Raw genomic sequence first — 12,909 nt, forward strand, 5'->3', positions numbered from 1 at the left:
CTGTAATCCCAGCCCTCCTATAGTGAGATAGGAGGTAGGGACAGAGAATCCCTAGAAAATCGTGGGTCAGGTAGCCTGGCAGACAGCAGGAAACAACCAGAAGACTGTGACTCACAGGTGAGAGGCATGAACTGATACCAGAAGTTGTATTCTGACCTTCACCCAAGCATTTCCACATTCACATAAAGATTAAAAAAAAAACAAAAACAAACAAACAAAAAAAAAAAAACACTTCAAAGGGTTTGGGAAGTGGCCCAGTGGCTAAAGACATTTGCTTGATGGCCACCCACATAGCTGGACATGTGTTTGCAGTGGGCAAATGACTGACATGTCAGTGCTCATATACACACGCACGCACATGTGCAAAAAAAAAAAAAGGGGGAGGCTACTGGAGAGATGGCTTAGCGGTTAAGTGCTTGCCTGTGAAGCCCAAGGACCCAGGTTTGAGGCTCAATTCCCCAGGACCCACATTAGCCAGATGCACAAGGGGGTGCATGCATCTGGAGTTCATTTGCAGTAGCTGGAGGCCCTGCCACGCCCATTCTCTCTCTGTCTTCCTCTTTCTCTCAGTGGCTCTCAAATAAATAAATAAAAATAAAAAGTATGCTTTAAAAAGATAGCCAGGTGTGGTAGTGTATGCCTTTAATCCCTGCACTTGGGAGGCAGAATTAGGAGGATCACCATGAGTTTGAGCCCACCCTAAAACTACATAGTAAGTTCCAGGTCAAACTGGGCTAGAGCGAGACCCTACTTCAAAATAAACAAATAGACTGGGGAATGGCTTAGTGGTTAAGGCATTTGCCTACAAAGCCAAAGGACCCAGATTCAATTCCCCAGAACCCACGTAAGCCAGATGTACAAGGAGGTGCATGTGCCTGAAGTTTATTTGCAGGGGTGGAGGCCCTGATGTGTCCATTCTCTCTCTCCTCCCCCCTCTTTTTTTTCTCTCTCTCTCAAATAAATAAATAAATAAATAAATAAATAAAAATAAGTAGAAAAATATTTTTTTAAATTGACTGTCAATGAGCCAAGGACTTTTAACATTTTTTTTTGTTCATTTTTTATTTATTTGAGAGTGACAGAGAGAGAGAGAGAAGGGGTGAGCCAGGGCTTCCAGCCACTGCAAACTAACTCCAGATGCATGCGCCCTGCTGTGCATGGCTAACGTGGGTCCTGGAGAATCGAGCCTCGAACCAGGATCCTTAGGCTTCACAGGCAAGCGCTTAACCGCTAAGCTATCTCTCCAGCCCAGGAAAAAAAAAAAAAAATATATATATATATATATATATATATATATATATATTTTTTTTTTGGTTTTTCAAGATAAGGTTTCACTCTAGTCCAGACTGACCTGGAATTAACTCTGTCATCTCAGGGTGGCCTCGAACTCATGGTGATCCTCCTACCTCTGCCTCCCAAGTGCTAGGATTAAAGGCGTGCACCACCATGACCGGCTTAGAAAAATATTTTTTAATCTACATAACTGTGAATGGAGGCTCACACTAGTAATCCCAACACTGGGGAGATTGAGGTAAAGGATCATCATGAGTTTAACGTCAGCTACAAAGTGAGGTTCAGGTCTGCCTGGCTAAATAAGATCCTACCTTTAAAACAATAAAAAAAAAAAGCAGCCAGGCATGGTGGCACACACCTTTCATCCCAGCACTTGGGAGGCAGAGGTAGGAGCATCACCATGAGGTTGAGGCTGAGACTATACTGAATTCTAGGTCAGCCTGAGCTAGAGTGAGACACTACCAAAAAACCAAAAAACCAAAAAAAAAAAAAAAAAAAAGAAAAGAAAGAAAACTACACTTATTTGATTATGTTAATAACATTCATGTTTTTGACATTCATTTTTGTATGAAGAATATGCCAAGTTTATAAGCATACTAAACTGAAAGTTTGCTTTTAGAAATACCCATATACTTACTATGACCTTTACTTTCGTTGATATTGCTAACAAGGAGAACAGCCATTTGGTCCATTGACATTCGATCTTTATTTACTCCAAAAAGTTTCTCAACATACTTCTCTGGAAACAAAAGCAAAGCCATATTCATAAAAAAAAAAAAAAAAAGAAAAAAAAAGATAAAAACTAAGCCAACTAAGGACTGCAAAGAAAAGAATGGCAAAGAATTAAACATATGGTACTAGTCAGTAACACCTATAATCTATGTAAGGGTAAGGCCTTATTTGCTTAACTACTTTAACAAATCCTGCTTACTATATTGTACAACTAATATGAACTGGAAGTGGTGGAAGTTATTTCCTAAAATGATCTAAATTATTAAGTAAAAGTTGAAGTCCCAAACTGGGAATGATCAAAAGACCTTATAATCATTCTAGATTATGATCCCACTAAATTTAGTAATTATCAATCCCCTTTCTTCTAAAGCACTGGCAATAAAATCTGAGGAAAGGTTTCATAATACTTGCTCACAATGTTTAGTAGTAATCTGTCATTTCTACGATGTCAAAATTTATACCAAGATCCTTTCACTTCATTATGGAATTTATATAGCTGTGTTTCAACTTTCAACCCTCTTGTGTTTATCTGGATTTTATAAGGCAAGGTCTCATAATAGCCCAGGCTGACCTGGAACTTACTCTGTAGCCCAGGCTGGCCTGGAGCTCTCAGAGATTCTCCTACTTCAGCCTCCCGAGTCCTGGGATTAAAGGTGTGAGTCGCTGGGTATGGTGGACAAGCCTTTAATCCTAGCACTTGGGAGGCAGAGGTATAAGGACTGCCATGAGCTCGAGGCCACCCTGAAACAACATAGTGAATTCCAGATCAGCCTGAGCTAAAGTGAGACCCTGCCTCAAAAAAACAAAACAAACAAACAAACAACAACAACAAAAAAAGTGAGTCACCATACCCTTGGGAATTTTGAAACTAAAATAGGACACGTGTTAAAAGTTATCCTTAAAAGCCCCATAAAAATAAGTTGTTTTGCCTAAATAAATCAAGCCATTTAGACGAACTCTGTCCAAAGAGCTTTCTGCAATGAAGGAAATGTCTTAACTCTTTGATATTACTTAAACTTGCAGTTAACAAACAAGCTGTATTAGTGACTCTAGTACTAAATGAAGCAGATGAAATAGTGTCACAGGTAAATGACTACATATATATACTTTGTTTTTCTTTTTCATTTTTTGAGGTAGAATCTTACTCTAGCACAGGCTAGCTTGGAATTTACTATGTAGTCTCAGGCAGGCCTCAAACTCACAGCACTCTTCCTACCTCTGCTTCCTGAGTGCTAGAATTAAAGGTGTGTGTCACCACTCCCAGCCAATTTTTTTAAATTCAAACTTTTAAGAGGGGGCACACCTTTAATCCCTGTATTTGGGAGGCAGAGGTAGGAGAACAGCCACGAGTTTGAGGCCACCCTGAGATTACATAGTGAATTCCAGGTCAGTTTGGGCTACAGTGAGACCCTGCAAATAATAATAACTATTATTATTACTCAAACTTTTACTTGGAGAACAACAAGAAGTTTTACAAAACCTGCTGCCAAAGCAATTTCTTCATCAGAGCTTGTCTCTGAACAGCCAATCAAAGATAGATTGTATGACAGAATGTCCTGGAACAGCTGTTTTCTGCTAAATGTATAGTCTTGTGCATGCTGCCTAAAACATAATGACAACACAAAAAGTTAATCATGTGCTGATCAAAGTTAAGCAAACACAACTTTCACTTAAAGTTTACTTCAAACAAAAACCACTCACCACTGACAATCATCATCATTACATGTTCCTGTTAGATCAAAACGGCAGAAACACTGATCTGGTTCAATCATGTGACTGTAAGATACTGAACTTAGGGGAAGTTTTTCCTTGGTTCGATAGTAAGGACTAAATCTAGGGAGAAAAAAGACGTGCACATTATGCTCTATTTTTGCTCCTCAGAGAACTGAAAAAATTTTAAATGTTCTTAGTTAAGTGTTCTAAACTTCGGGCTATTTTGTAATTACATCAATACCAAAGTAACTAAAAGGAGCTAGGATGAGAGATAGGAAAATGCTGATTTTATATTGGGAACATGAGAGATATGAAATACAACATTAAGTGGGGTACACAACTGTAATCTCAGATCTTAGGAGGATAATGCAGAGGATCACAAGTCAGAGGCCAGTGTAGGCTGCATAGTGAGTTCTAGGACAGCCTGGATTATGTAGGGAGCCCTATCAATAAATGAATGAATGAATAAAAAAAAGGTAGAAAAACATATAAGGAGAAAAAAATACTAAATTTTAAAAGTAGTTTCCCCACACACATGATAAAATGCTACATTCTATTATTTCTTATACAAAATTACCAGCAAATATATATTTAAAAAGTAAGAAACAGCTGGGAACAGTAGCTCACATCTGTAATCACAGCTGAGTCAAGTGGATTATCATGAGTTCAAGGCTACCCTGGGCTAGAGTAAAAAAAAGTCGCAAAAAATATATATATTAGAAAACAAATATATATTACCTAGTAAGTGCTATTAGACCATATAAACTGTACCCCTTCAATAGTCACACAACTTCTAGTATTCTGAAAATCCTGTGGGATAAATATCCCACAAAGTTAACCATCTGAAAATGTCAAAACCAACTTTACGTAGTCAAGATTATTATTCCTTAGAATAGATACTAGTAAAATTAAAACTTTTTATAACAGCCTGGTATGGTGGCAAAATTTCTATAACCCCAGCAGCTAGAAGGGAGAGGCCAACCTGGTCTAAACAGCAGGTTCCAGGATAGATAAGGCTACATACATTGCGAGACCTCTTCTCAAAGAAAAAAAAGTAAAAGAATGAAAAGAACTGATGATTCAAAGGGTACACTAAATCTAACTTCCTGATATTATTTGAATACAATACCAAGTCAGTTTATTTTATTTCTATAAAAGGACAAATGCTTTTCTTTAAAGGAAGCAAGCCTTTTAAAAAAAATTTATTTTATTTATTTATTTATTTATTTATTTTTTTTTTTTTTTTCGAGGTAGGGTCTCACTCTGGCTCAGGCTGACCTGGAATTCACTATGTAGTCTCAGGGTGGCCTCGAACTCTCGGCAATCCTCCTACCTCTGCCTCCCGAGTGCTGGGATTAAAGGCGTGCTTTATTTATTTTAAAAAATACTTTAATTAAAGGCCCAAGTGAGGTCAGGGGAAGAGACTGAGTAAAGAAAAGGTGGAGGAAGAGCTAATCAGAATCTAAGAGGATATAAATAAATCACATGGAAACCTACTTTTTTGGACAACGGAACACTCAGGAGCTGTAGATTGTTACTAGAAAATGTTCAGTGCCAGGAATGGGATACCTTCCAGTGAGTTGTTGGCCATGGAGGTCCCTGATGCCCCCAAAACATTACAGGACATTGCCAAAGCCCTTGGTTTACCACCAGGAATAGATGGTAAGACCCTTTTGCTTAAGACTCCACATACTTGGGCTGCAAGGCCACTGAAAAATCCTGCTGGAACTGAGCTGAAAACCTCCTCCACGTAGACCAGCTGAAAGAAAGCTGGAAGAAGCCATTCTGCATGCAGCTCAAGGGGAGAGAGAGAAATCACCAGTAAAGATACTCAACAGTGGACACTGCAAGCCTTATATTTGGCCAGCTAGGCCAAATGAGCCAATGAGTGCAACAGTGGCACGTCTGCAATGGTGGAAACCAACTGCCCTCCACTTGGACTGGAGGACTGTTCCATGGGAGAGAATACATCCCTGATACTGAAAACCTGTAACAGGTATTCCTGAGCCCTGAAGGTGTAAAGTCTGCTGCTGTATGGCTAAATGTATATACTATGCTCATCAAACTGCCAAGTAAGCACTTCTCTTAATTTTCATACCTGTATATTAATGCTACTCTACTTTTTGGTTGAGAACCTTCCCTTTTCAGATGGCAGTGACCTTGGGACGACTCAGCAGGCATCATGGTGCTAGGAAGTGACAGGAGTGCTCAGCACTACTGATATCTCCACCACTCTTTCCAAGGCTCAGGCTCCATTGAGGAAGAGGTGGCGGAAAGAATGTAAGAGCAAAGGAAGGGTAGGACTCCTTACAACGTGCTCCCACAGACACAAAATGGCCTGGATATCCATGATCTCACAGTGCCTGACACTACCTACACAAGACCATCATAACAGGAGGAAAAGATGACATCAAAATAAAAGAGAGACTGATTGAGAGGAGGAGGGGATATGATGGAGAATGGAGTTTCAAAGGGGAAAGTGGAGGGAGGGAGGGCATTACCATGGAATATTGTTTATAATCATGGAAATTATTGAAAAATTGAAAAAAAATTTTATTTATTTGCAAGGACAGAAAGAAGAGAGGGAAAGACAGAATAGGCATACCAGGGCCCCTTGCCTCTACAAGCAAACTCCAGACACATGTGATACACTGTGCATCCGGCTTTACAGGTATACTGGGGACTCAAACCCAGGCCCCCTAAGGCTTTATCAGCAAGGGTGTTAACTGCTGAGCTATCTCTCCATCCCAAGTGCTTTGTTATCAAACATTCAAGGCAAAATATTAAGAACCAAAGAGTAATCAAAAAATCAAGTCTACGGAATCTTTCTTTACCTGTAGGATTTAAAAACTAGAAGAGGACTATGGTAGGGTGTAAAAGGACATGGCTTAACTTCACTTGTTTTACTCTGTGCAGTAACAAAATCTGCATCCACAGCAATCTCCTGGAAAAAAATCAGAATAATTCCACATAGCAAATTAGGATTAAATAAATTCTAGATTTTATAGACAATATGAAATATTCACTTACCTGACCTTGCAAAACCTTTTCTGTCATGCCTGTTGTAGTTTTTGAAATCAATTGTTTTAGGCTATCAGCTTTTGAATACAATTTTTGCAGTTCACCTATTTGTAACCCAAGGAAGAGTTCTGGCTTTTCTACAGTACTCTTACTAAGTTTACTTATACATTCTTTGTTTGGAGTATCAATATGCTTTAGGTTAGGTTTTGTGACTGCATTAGACTCTAAGAAGGATCTTCTCCGTTCTCTGTTGGAACCAGACAAAACTTCATCATCAGCATCATTTTCTTCAGTGTCCAGGGTGAGCTTGTCTTGCGTCAGATCATGAAGTGAGGGCTGAGGCAGAGAAAACTCAGGCTCCTCTTCCACAGCTGGAGCAATATTATGTTGTTCCTTTGCTTTAAGGGCTCGGGCTTCTTTTAATTTTTGAATTTTCAAGGCATATTCATATTCTAACTTTTGTAGTCGTCTTTTCTCCATAGCAATTAGTTCTGCTGAATGCTTTCTTGGACTTGATATTGGAGAATTATCCAATCTCATTATTTTGTTTGGCTGGGAGAGAAACATGGCATAAATATTTTATATCATTGATTTCATAAACCATTTTTCATTAAGATAACATTAAGATAATATCCCTGTTATTAATTACAAAACTAGTAAGTAAAATAAAATAGTTTAATTCAATTCAACAACAGTTTTGCTACTTAATCTATAACCAAATAAAGAAGAAGAAATTAAAGCCACGGCAAAATAAATTTAAATTGACAATACCATTTAAAAGCAAAGCTTTGGGCTGGAGAGATGGCTTAGCGGTTAAGCGCGTGCCTGTGAAGCCAAAGGACCCCGGTTCGAGACTCGGTTCCCCAGGTCCCACGTTAGCCAGATGCACAAGGGGGCGCACGCGTCTGGAGTTCGTTTGCAGAGGCTGGAAGCCCTGGCGCGCCCATTCTCTCTCTCCCTCTATCTGCCTTTCTCTCTGTGTCTGTCGCTCTCAAATAAATAAATAAATAAATAATTAAAAAAAAAAAAATAAAATAAAATAAAAGCAAAGCTTTGCCAGGAGTAGTAGCTCATGCCTTTAATCCCAGTACTTGAGAGGCAGAGAGAGGTAAGAGGATTGCTGTGAGTTCAAAGCCACCCTGAGACTACATAGTGAATTTCAGGTCAGCCTGGGCTAGATAGAGTGAGACCCTACCTGGGAGGAGGAGGGAGATAAATAAATTTATTTGTGTTTTCTTTGACAATATTTTTCCAGAAATTTTTAATTTACTTTATTTATCTCTTAATTTTTGACATATTATAAAAACCTTGACTTCGGGTTAAGATGGTGGCATAGGAACCACGCCAAAGCAGCCCAGGGGATAAAAAGCCAAACAAAACAAAACAAAAAATAAACCAGCAAAATACACTCTTCTACTTAAAAATGAGGGGTATAAGAAATTACCAAGTGTAGCAGAGAAGTAGGAACGATCCAGAGCATCTAGAGCCCACATAGGTAGGCAGAAGCGGCTCCAGCAGCAGCGGCACCAGGTCCACGGGGCCACAGCTGCAAGGCTCAGCTCGAGCCGCAGGAGAAGCCAGGATCAACAGAATCAATATTGTGAAAAAGGCAATCTTACCAAAAGCAATCTACACATTTAATGCAATCCCCATCAAAATCCCAATGGCATTCTTCACAGAAATAGAAAAAAAAATCCAAAAATTCATTTGGAGTCACAAAAAAAATCTCAAATATCTAAAACAATCTTGAGCAACAAAAATAAGGCTGCTGGTGCCAACGTGGTGGTGCACACCTTTAATCACAGCACTCAGGAGGCAGAGGTAGGAGAATTGCCATGAGTTCAAGGCCAGGCTGAGACTATATAGTGAATTCCAGGTCAGCCTGGGCCAGAGTGAGACCCTACCTTGAAAAACCAAAAATAAATAAGTGAATAAATAAGGCTGGTGGTATCAACATACCTGATTTTAACCTATACTATAGAGCCATAACAACAAAAACAGCATGGTATTGGCACAAAAGCAGACATGTAGATCAATGGAACAGAATAGAGCACCCAGATGTAAGTCCGGGTAGCTATAGCCACCTGATATTTGATTAAAATGTCAAAAATACTCATTGGAGAAAAGTCAGCCTCTTCAGCAAACTGGATATGTATCTACAGAAGGATGAAGATAGATTCTTCTCTCTTTCCATGTACAAGAATTAAGTCCAGGGCTGGAGAGATGGCTTAGCGGTTAAGCAGTTGCCTATGAAGCCTAAGGACCCCGGTTCGAGGCTCGGCTCCCCAGGTCCCACGTTAGCCAGATGCACAAGGGGGCGCACGTGTCTGGAGTTCGTTTGCAGAGGCTGGAAGCCCTGGCATGCCCATTCTCTCTCTCTCCCTCTATCTGTCTTTCTCTCTGTGTCTGTCGCTCTCAAATAAATAAATAAAAATTTTAAAAAAAAAAGTCAGTGTGACTTTAAAAAAAAAAAAAAGAATTAAGTCCAAATGGATTAAAAAGACCTTAACATCAGACCCGAAGCTCTGAAACTGCTAGAGGAAAAAGTAGGGGAAACCGTTCAACATATTGGTCTTGGCAAAGACTCTGAATATAATCCCACTTGCTCAGGCAATAAAACCAGACTAACCACTGGGACCTCATGAAATTACAAAGAATTTATATGGCAAAAGACACTGTGAATAAAGCAAAGATGCAACCTACAGAATGGGAAAAAAATCTTTGCCAGCTATACATCTGATAGAGGATTAATATCTAGGATATACAAAGAACTCAAAAAATTAAGTAACAAGAAATCCAATTAAACAACCCAATTAAAAAATGGGCTACAGAACTAAAGAGAGAGTTCTCAAAAGAAGAAATACATATGGCATATAAGCATCTAAAAAAAAAAAGTTCTACATCCCTAGTCATGAGGGAAATGCAGATTAAAACTACACTGAGATTCCACCTCACTCAATGTCAGATTGGCTACCACCATGAGAACAAATGATCATAAATGCTGCCAAGGATGTGGAAAAAAGAGAAATGCTTCTACACTGTTGGTGGGAATGCAATCTGGTCCAGCCATTGTAGAAATCAGTGTGGAGGTTGCTAAGACAGTTAAAAATACATCTGCCATATAACCCAGCTATAGCACTCCTAGGCATATATCCTTAAGGACTCATCTTATTCCCTTAGAGATACTTGCTCAACCATGTTTATTGCTACTCAATTCACAATAGCTGGGAAGTGAAAACAGCCTAGATGTCCCTCCATTAATGAATGGATAATGAAGATATGACACATTTACACAATGGGGTTTTACTTAGCAGTAAAGAATAATCAAGTTATGAAATTTGCAGGAAGGACTTCCGGTTAAGATGGCGGCGTAGGTACCACACCAAAGCAGCCTGGGGTGAAAAAAAGACCAAAGAACCTCAGCAAAATACACACATTTACTAAAAAGTGAGGTGTATAGGAAACTGAAGCAGCAGCGGAGAAGTAGGAGAGATCCAGAGCATCCAGAGCCTGCACAGGCCAGCAAAAGTGGCCCCGGCAGCTCTGCCAACCGTGGCGGCGGCACGGCGCACCACAAAGCCGCCAGACTAGGCTCCAGGCACAGGAAAAGCCAGGTGCGGGAGCTTCCCCTCACACCAGCGCTCTCCGCAACTCAGGAAACTTGAAGGGAGAGCGGCAGTGAGCAGCAGAGGAGCAGAACGCGAGGTAGAAGAACACGTGGAACAGCGAGAGAACTAGAGCAGCTGCGGCTCCCTCCCCTCCCCCACCGCCTGAGCCCAGCTCCAGCAAACAGAGCAGCGGCCCGGGACCGGCCACGCCCACTTGAGCCGACAGCGGGACCCAAGCAGGAGCAGAGTGCAGCAGTAACATCAGCAGCTCCAGAACCGGTACCAGTGGCCCCAGCAGCAGTGGACCCAGGAGCGGCAACAACAGCAGACCCAGAAGCAGCAGCAGTTCCAGCAGCGGGGGTGCTGATCTGCAGGGCCACAGTTGCCAGGCTTGGTTTGCCCCACAGGAAAAGCCAGTGCCCAGCTCCAGAAATCAGAACAGCAGCCGGACGACCCAGGCAGCAACTTGACTGAGACCAAACTCATCCAAGGTAACTGGGTTTGCACCAGGGAAGGGTCTCACTTGGTCACAAGCTGACTGGGATCCCTCAACAGACCAGAAATCTTAACCTCTGTGTTGATAGAGGATCTGGTTGTTATAATAACTACTCTGGCATACATACTTGGGGCTGTTTTTGAATGAATGGGTACAGTATTTAGTTAACTTTTAGAATCTACCGGTGTTTTATTCCACTCAGCCTACTTGAATACTCCCATAGCAGGGAAACTCAACCCCTAGGAGCACCTTTGTAGATACTCTCAGAGTCTTAAGAGCCACATCTAACACCTTAAGCTCCTACCCTGAAAATATATAACACAAATCAATTGATACAGCTAAGAATACCTAGCTAGCTAGAAAATCCAAGCATTAACTTAATCCAAGACGCAAAAATATATACATTATAACACAAGAAACACCAAAAAGCAAGACGATATAAATCCACCTAAAAATATTAATGCATCAGAAATGTCCTCCAGTGAGAACGAGTTAGAGGAAATGCCTGAAAAAGATTTCAAAAGAATGATTGTAAATAAGTTCAAAGAAGTCAGAGAATAAATCAAAGGAGTCAAAGAGGAACTTAAAGAGGAAATCAAAGGAATCAAAGAAGATGCAGGACACCAATTTCATGAAATAAAGAAGGCAATACAAGACATAAATCAGGAAATAGAAATAATAAAGAAAAACCAGTCAGAATTACTAGCAATGAAGAACACAGTTAATGAAATAAAAAACTCTGTAGAAAATCTCACCAGTAGAATGGATGAAGGAGAGGACAGAATATCTAAGCTAGAAGACCAGGTGGCAGATCTAATACAGGCCAACAAAGAGAAAGACAAACTTAAGAAAAGTATGAGTGGGAATTTCAAGATATTCGGGACACTATGAAAAGATCAAATATTAGAATTCAGGGCATAGTAGAAGGAGAAGAATTTCACTCAAAAGGCATAGTAGGTGTCTTCAACAAAATCATAGAAGAAAATTTCCACCAAATAGGGAAAGAGGTGCCAATACAGATACAGGAAGCCTTTAGAACCCCAACCAGACAAAACCTGGAAAGAACCTCTCCTCGCCATATTATAATCAAACTTCCAAACACACACACCAAAGAAAAAATATTGAAAGCAGTTAGAGAGAAAAATCAAGTTACCTACAAAAGTAAGCCCATCAGGATTACAGCAGATTATTCAACACAAACTTTTAAAGCCAGAAGGGCTTGGGGTGATATATTCCAAGTTCTGAAAGATAACAACTGTCAACCAAGGTTACTTTATCCTGCAAAGTTATCCATTCAAATAGATGGAGAAATTAGGACATTCCATGACAAAAGCAGGTTAAAGGAGTATTTGAAGACAAAACCAGCTCTACAGAAAATACTTGATAGAATCCTCCATGCTGAAGAATAGGAAAAGCACACATATAAGGAACCTAGAAAAAACAAGCAATACTCAAATACTAGTTAACAGAAGAGAGCACAGGTAGAACCAGATCCACAAAAAAAAAAAAAAAAAAAAAAAAAAGGCAAACATAAATACACACCTTTCAATAATATCTCTTAATATCAACGGCCTCAATGCCCCAACGAAAAGACATAGATTCGCAGACTGGGTTGAAAAGCAGGATCCTACAAGTTGTTGGCTCCAAGAAACTCACCTTTCTACAAAGGATAGACATTACCTTAGGGTGAAAGGTTGGAAGATGGTGTTTCAAGCAAATGGGCCTAGAAAACAAGCAGGGGTTGCTATCCTAATATCGGACAGGGTAGACTTCAGTCCAACATTAGTCAAGAAAGATAAGGAAGGTCACTTTATATTGATTAAGGGCACACTCCAACAGGAGGACATTATAATCCTAAACATATATGCACCTAACATGGGGGCTCCCAAATTCGTCAAACAAACACTATTAGAACTAAGGTCACAGATAACACCAAACACAGTGGTGGTGGGTGACTTTAACACCCCACTCTCATGAACTGACAGGTCATCCCGGGAAAAAATAAACAGACAGGCATCTGGACTAAATGAGGTCATAGAAGGAATG

At 40.1% G+C, this 12,909-nt stretch overlaps 1 protein-coding gene across 2 annotated transcripts in view; it reads right to left on the reverse strand.

The window, feature by feature from the left end:
• Zfc3h1 (zinc finger C3H1-type containing) overlaps positions 1-12,909 on the reverse strand; it is a 75,393-nt gene that overhangs the window by 24,899 nt on the left and 37,585 nt on the right. For both annotated transcript variants that reach the window (XM_004650105.2, XM_045151733.1), the window contains exons 15-19: positions 6,769-7,311; positions 6,573-6,682; positions 3,727-3,858; positions 3,506-3,627; positions 1,931-2,032 (exon numbers count right to left, since the gene is read on the reverse strand). In XM_004650105.2, coding sequence (XP_004650162.2) covers positions 1,931-2,032; positions 3,506-3,627; positions 3,727-3,858; positions 6,573-6,682; positions 6,769-7,311 — 1,009 coding nt within the window. The remainder of the gene's footprint in view (positions 1-1,930; positions 2,033-3,505; positions 3,628-3,726; positions 3,859-6,572; positions 6,683-6,768; positions 7,312-12,909) is intronic.

This window comes from Jaculus jaculus, chromosome 6 (genome assembly GCF_020740685.1).
Source record: "Jaculus jaculus isolate mJacJac1 chromosome 6, mJacJac1.mat.Y.cur, whole genome shotgun sequence".
NCBI classification, from domain to species: domain Eukaryota; kingdom Metazoa; phylum Chordata; class Mammalia; order Rodentia; family Dipodidae; genus Jaculus; species Jaculus jaculus.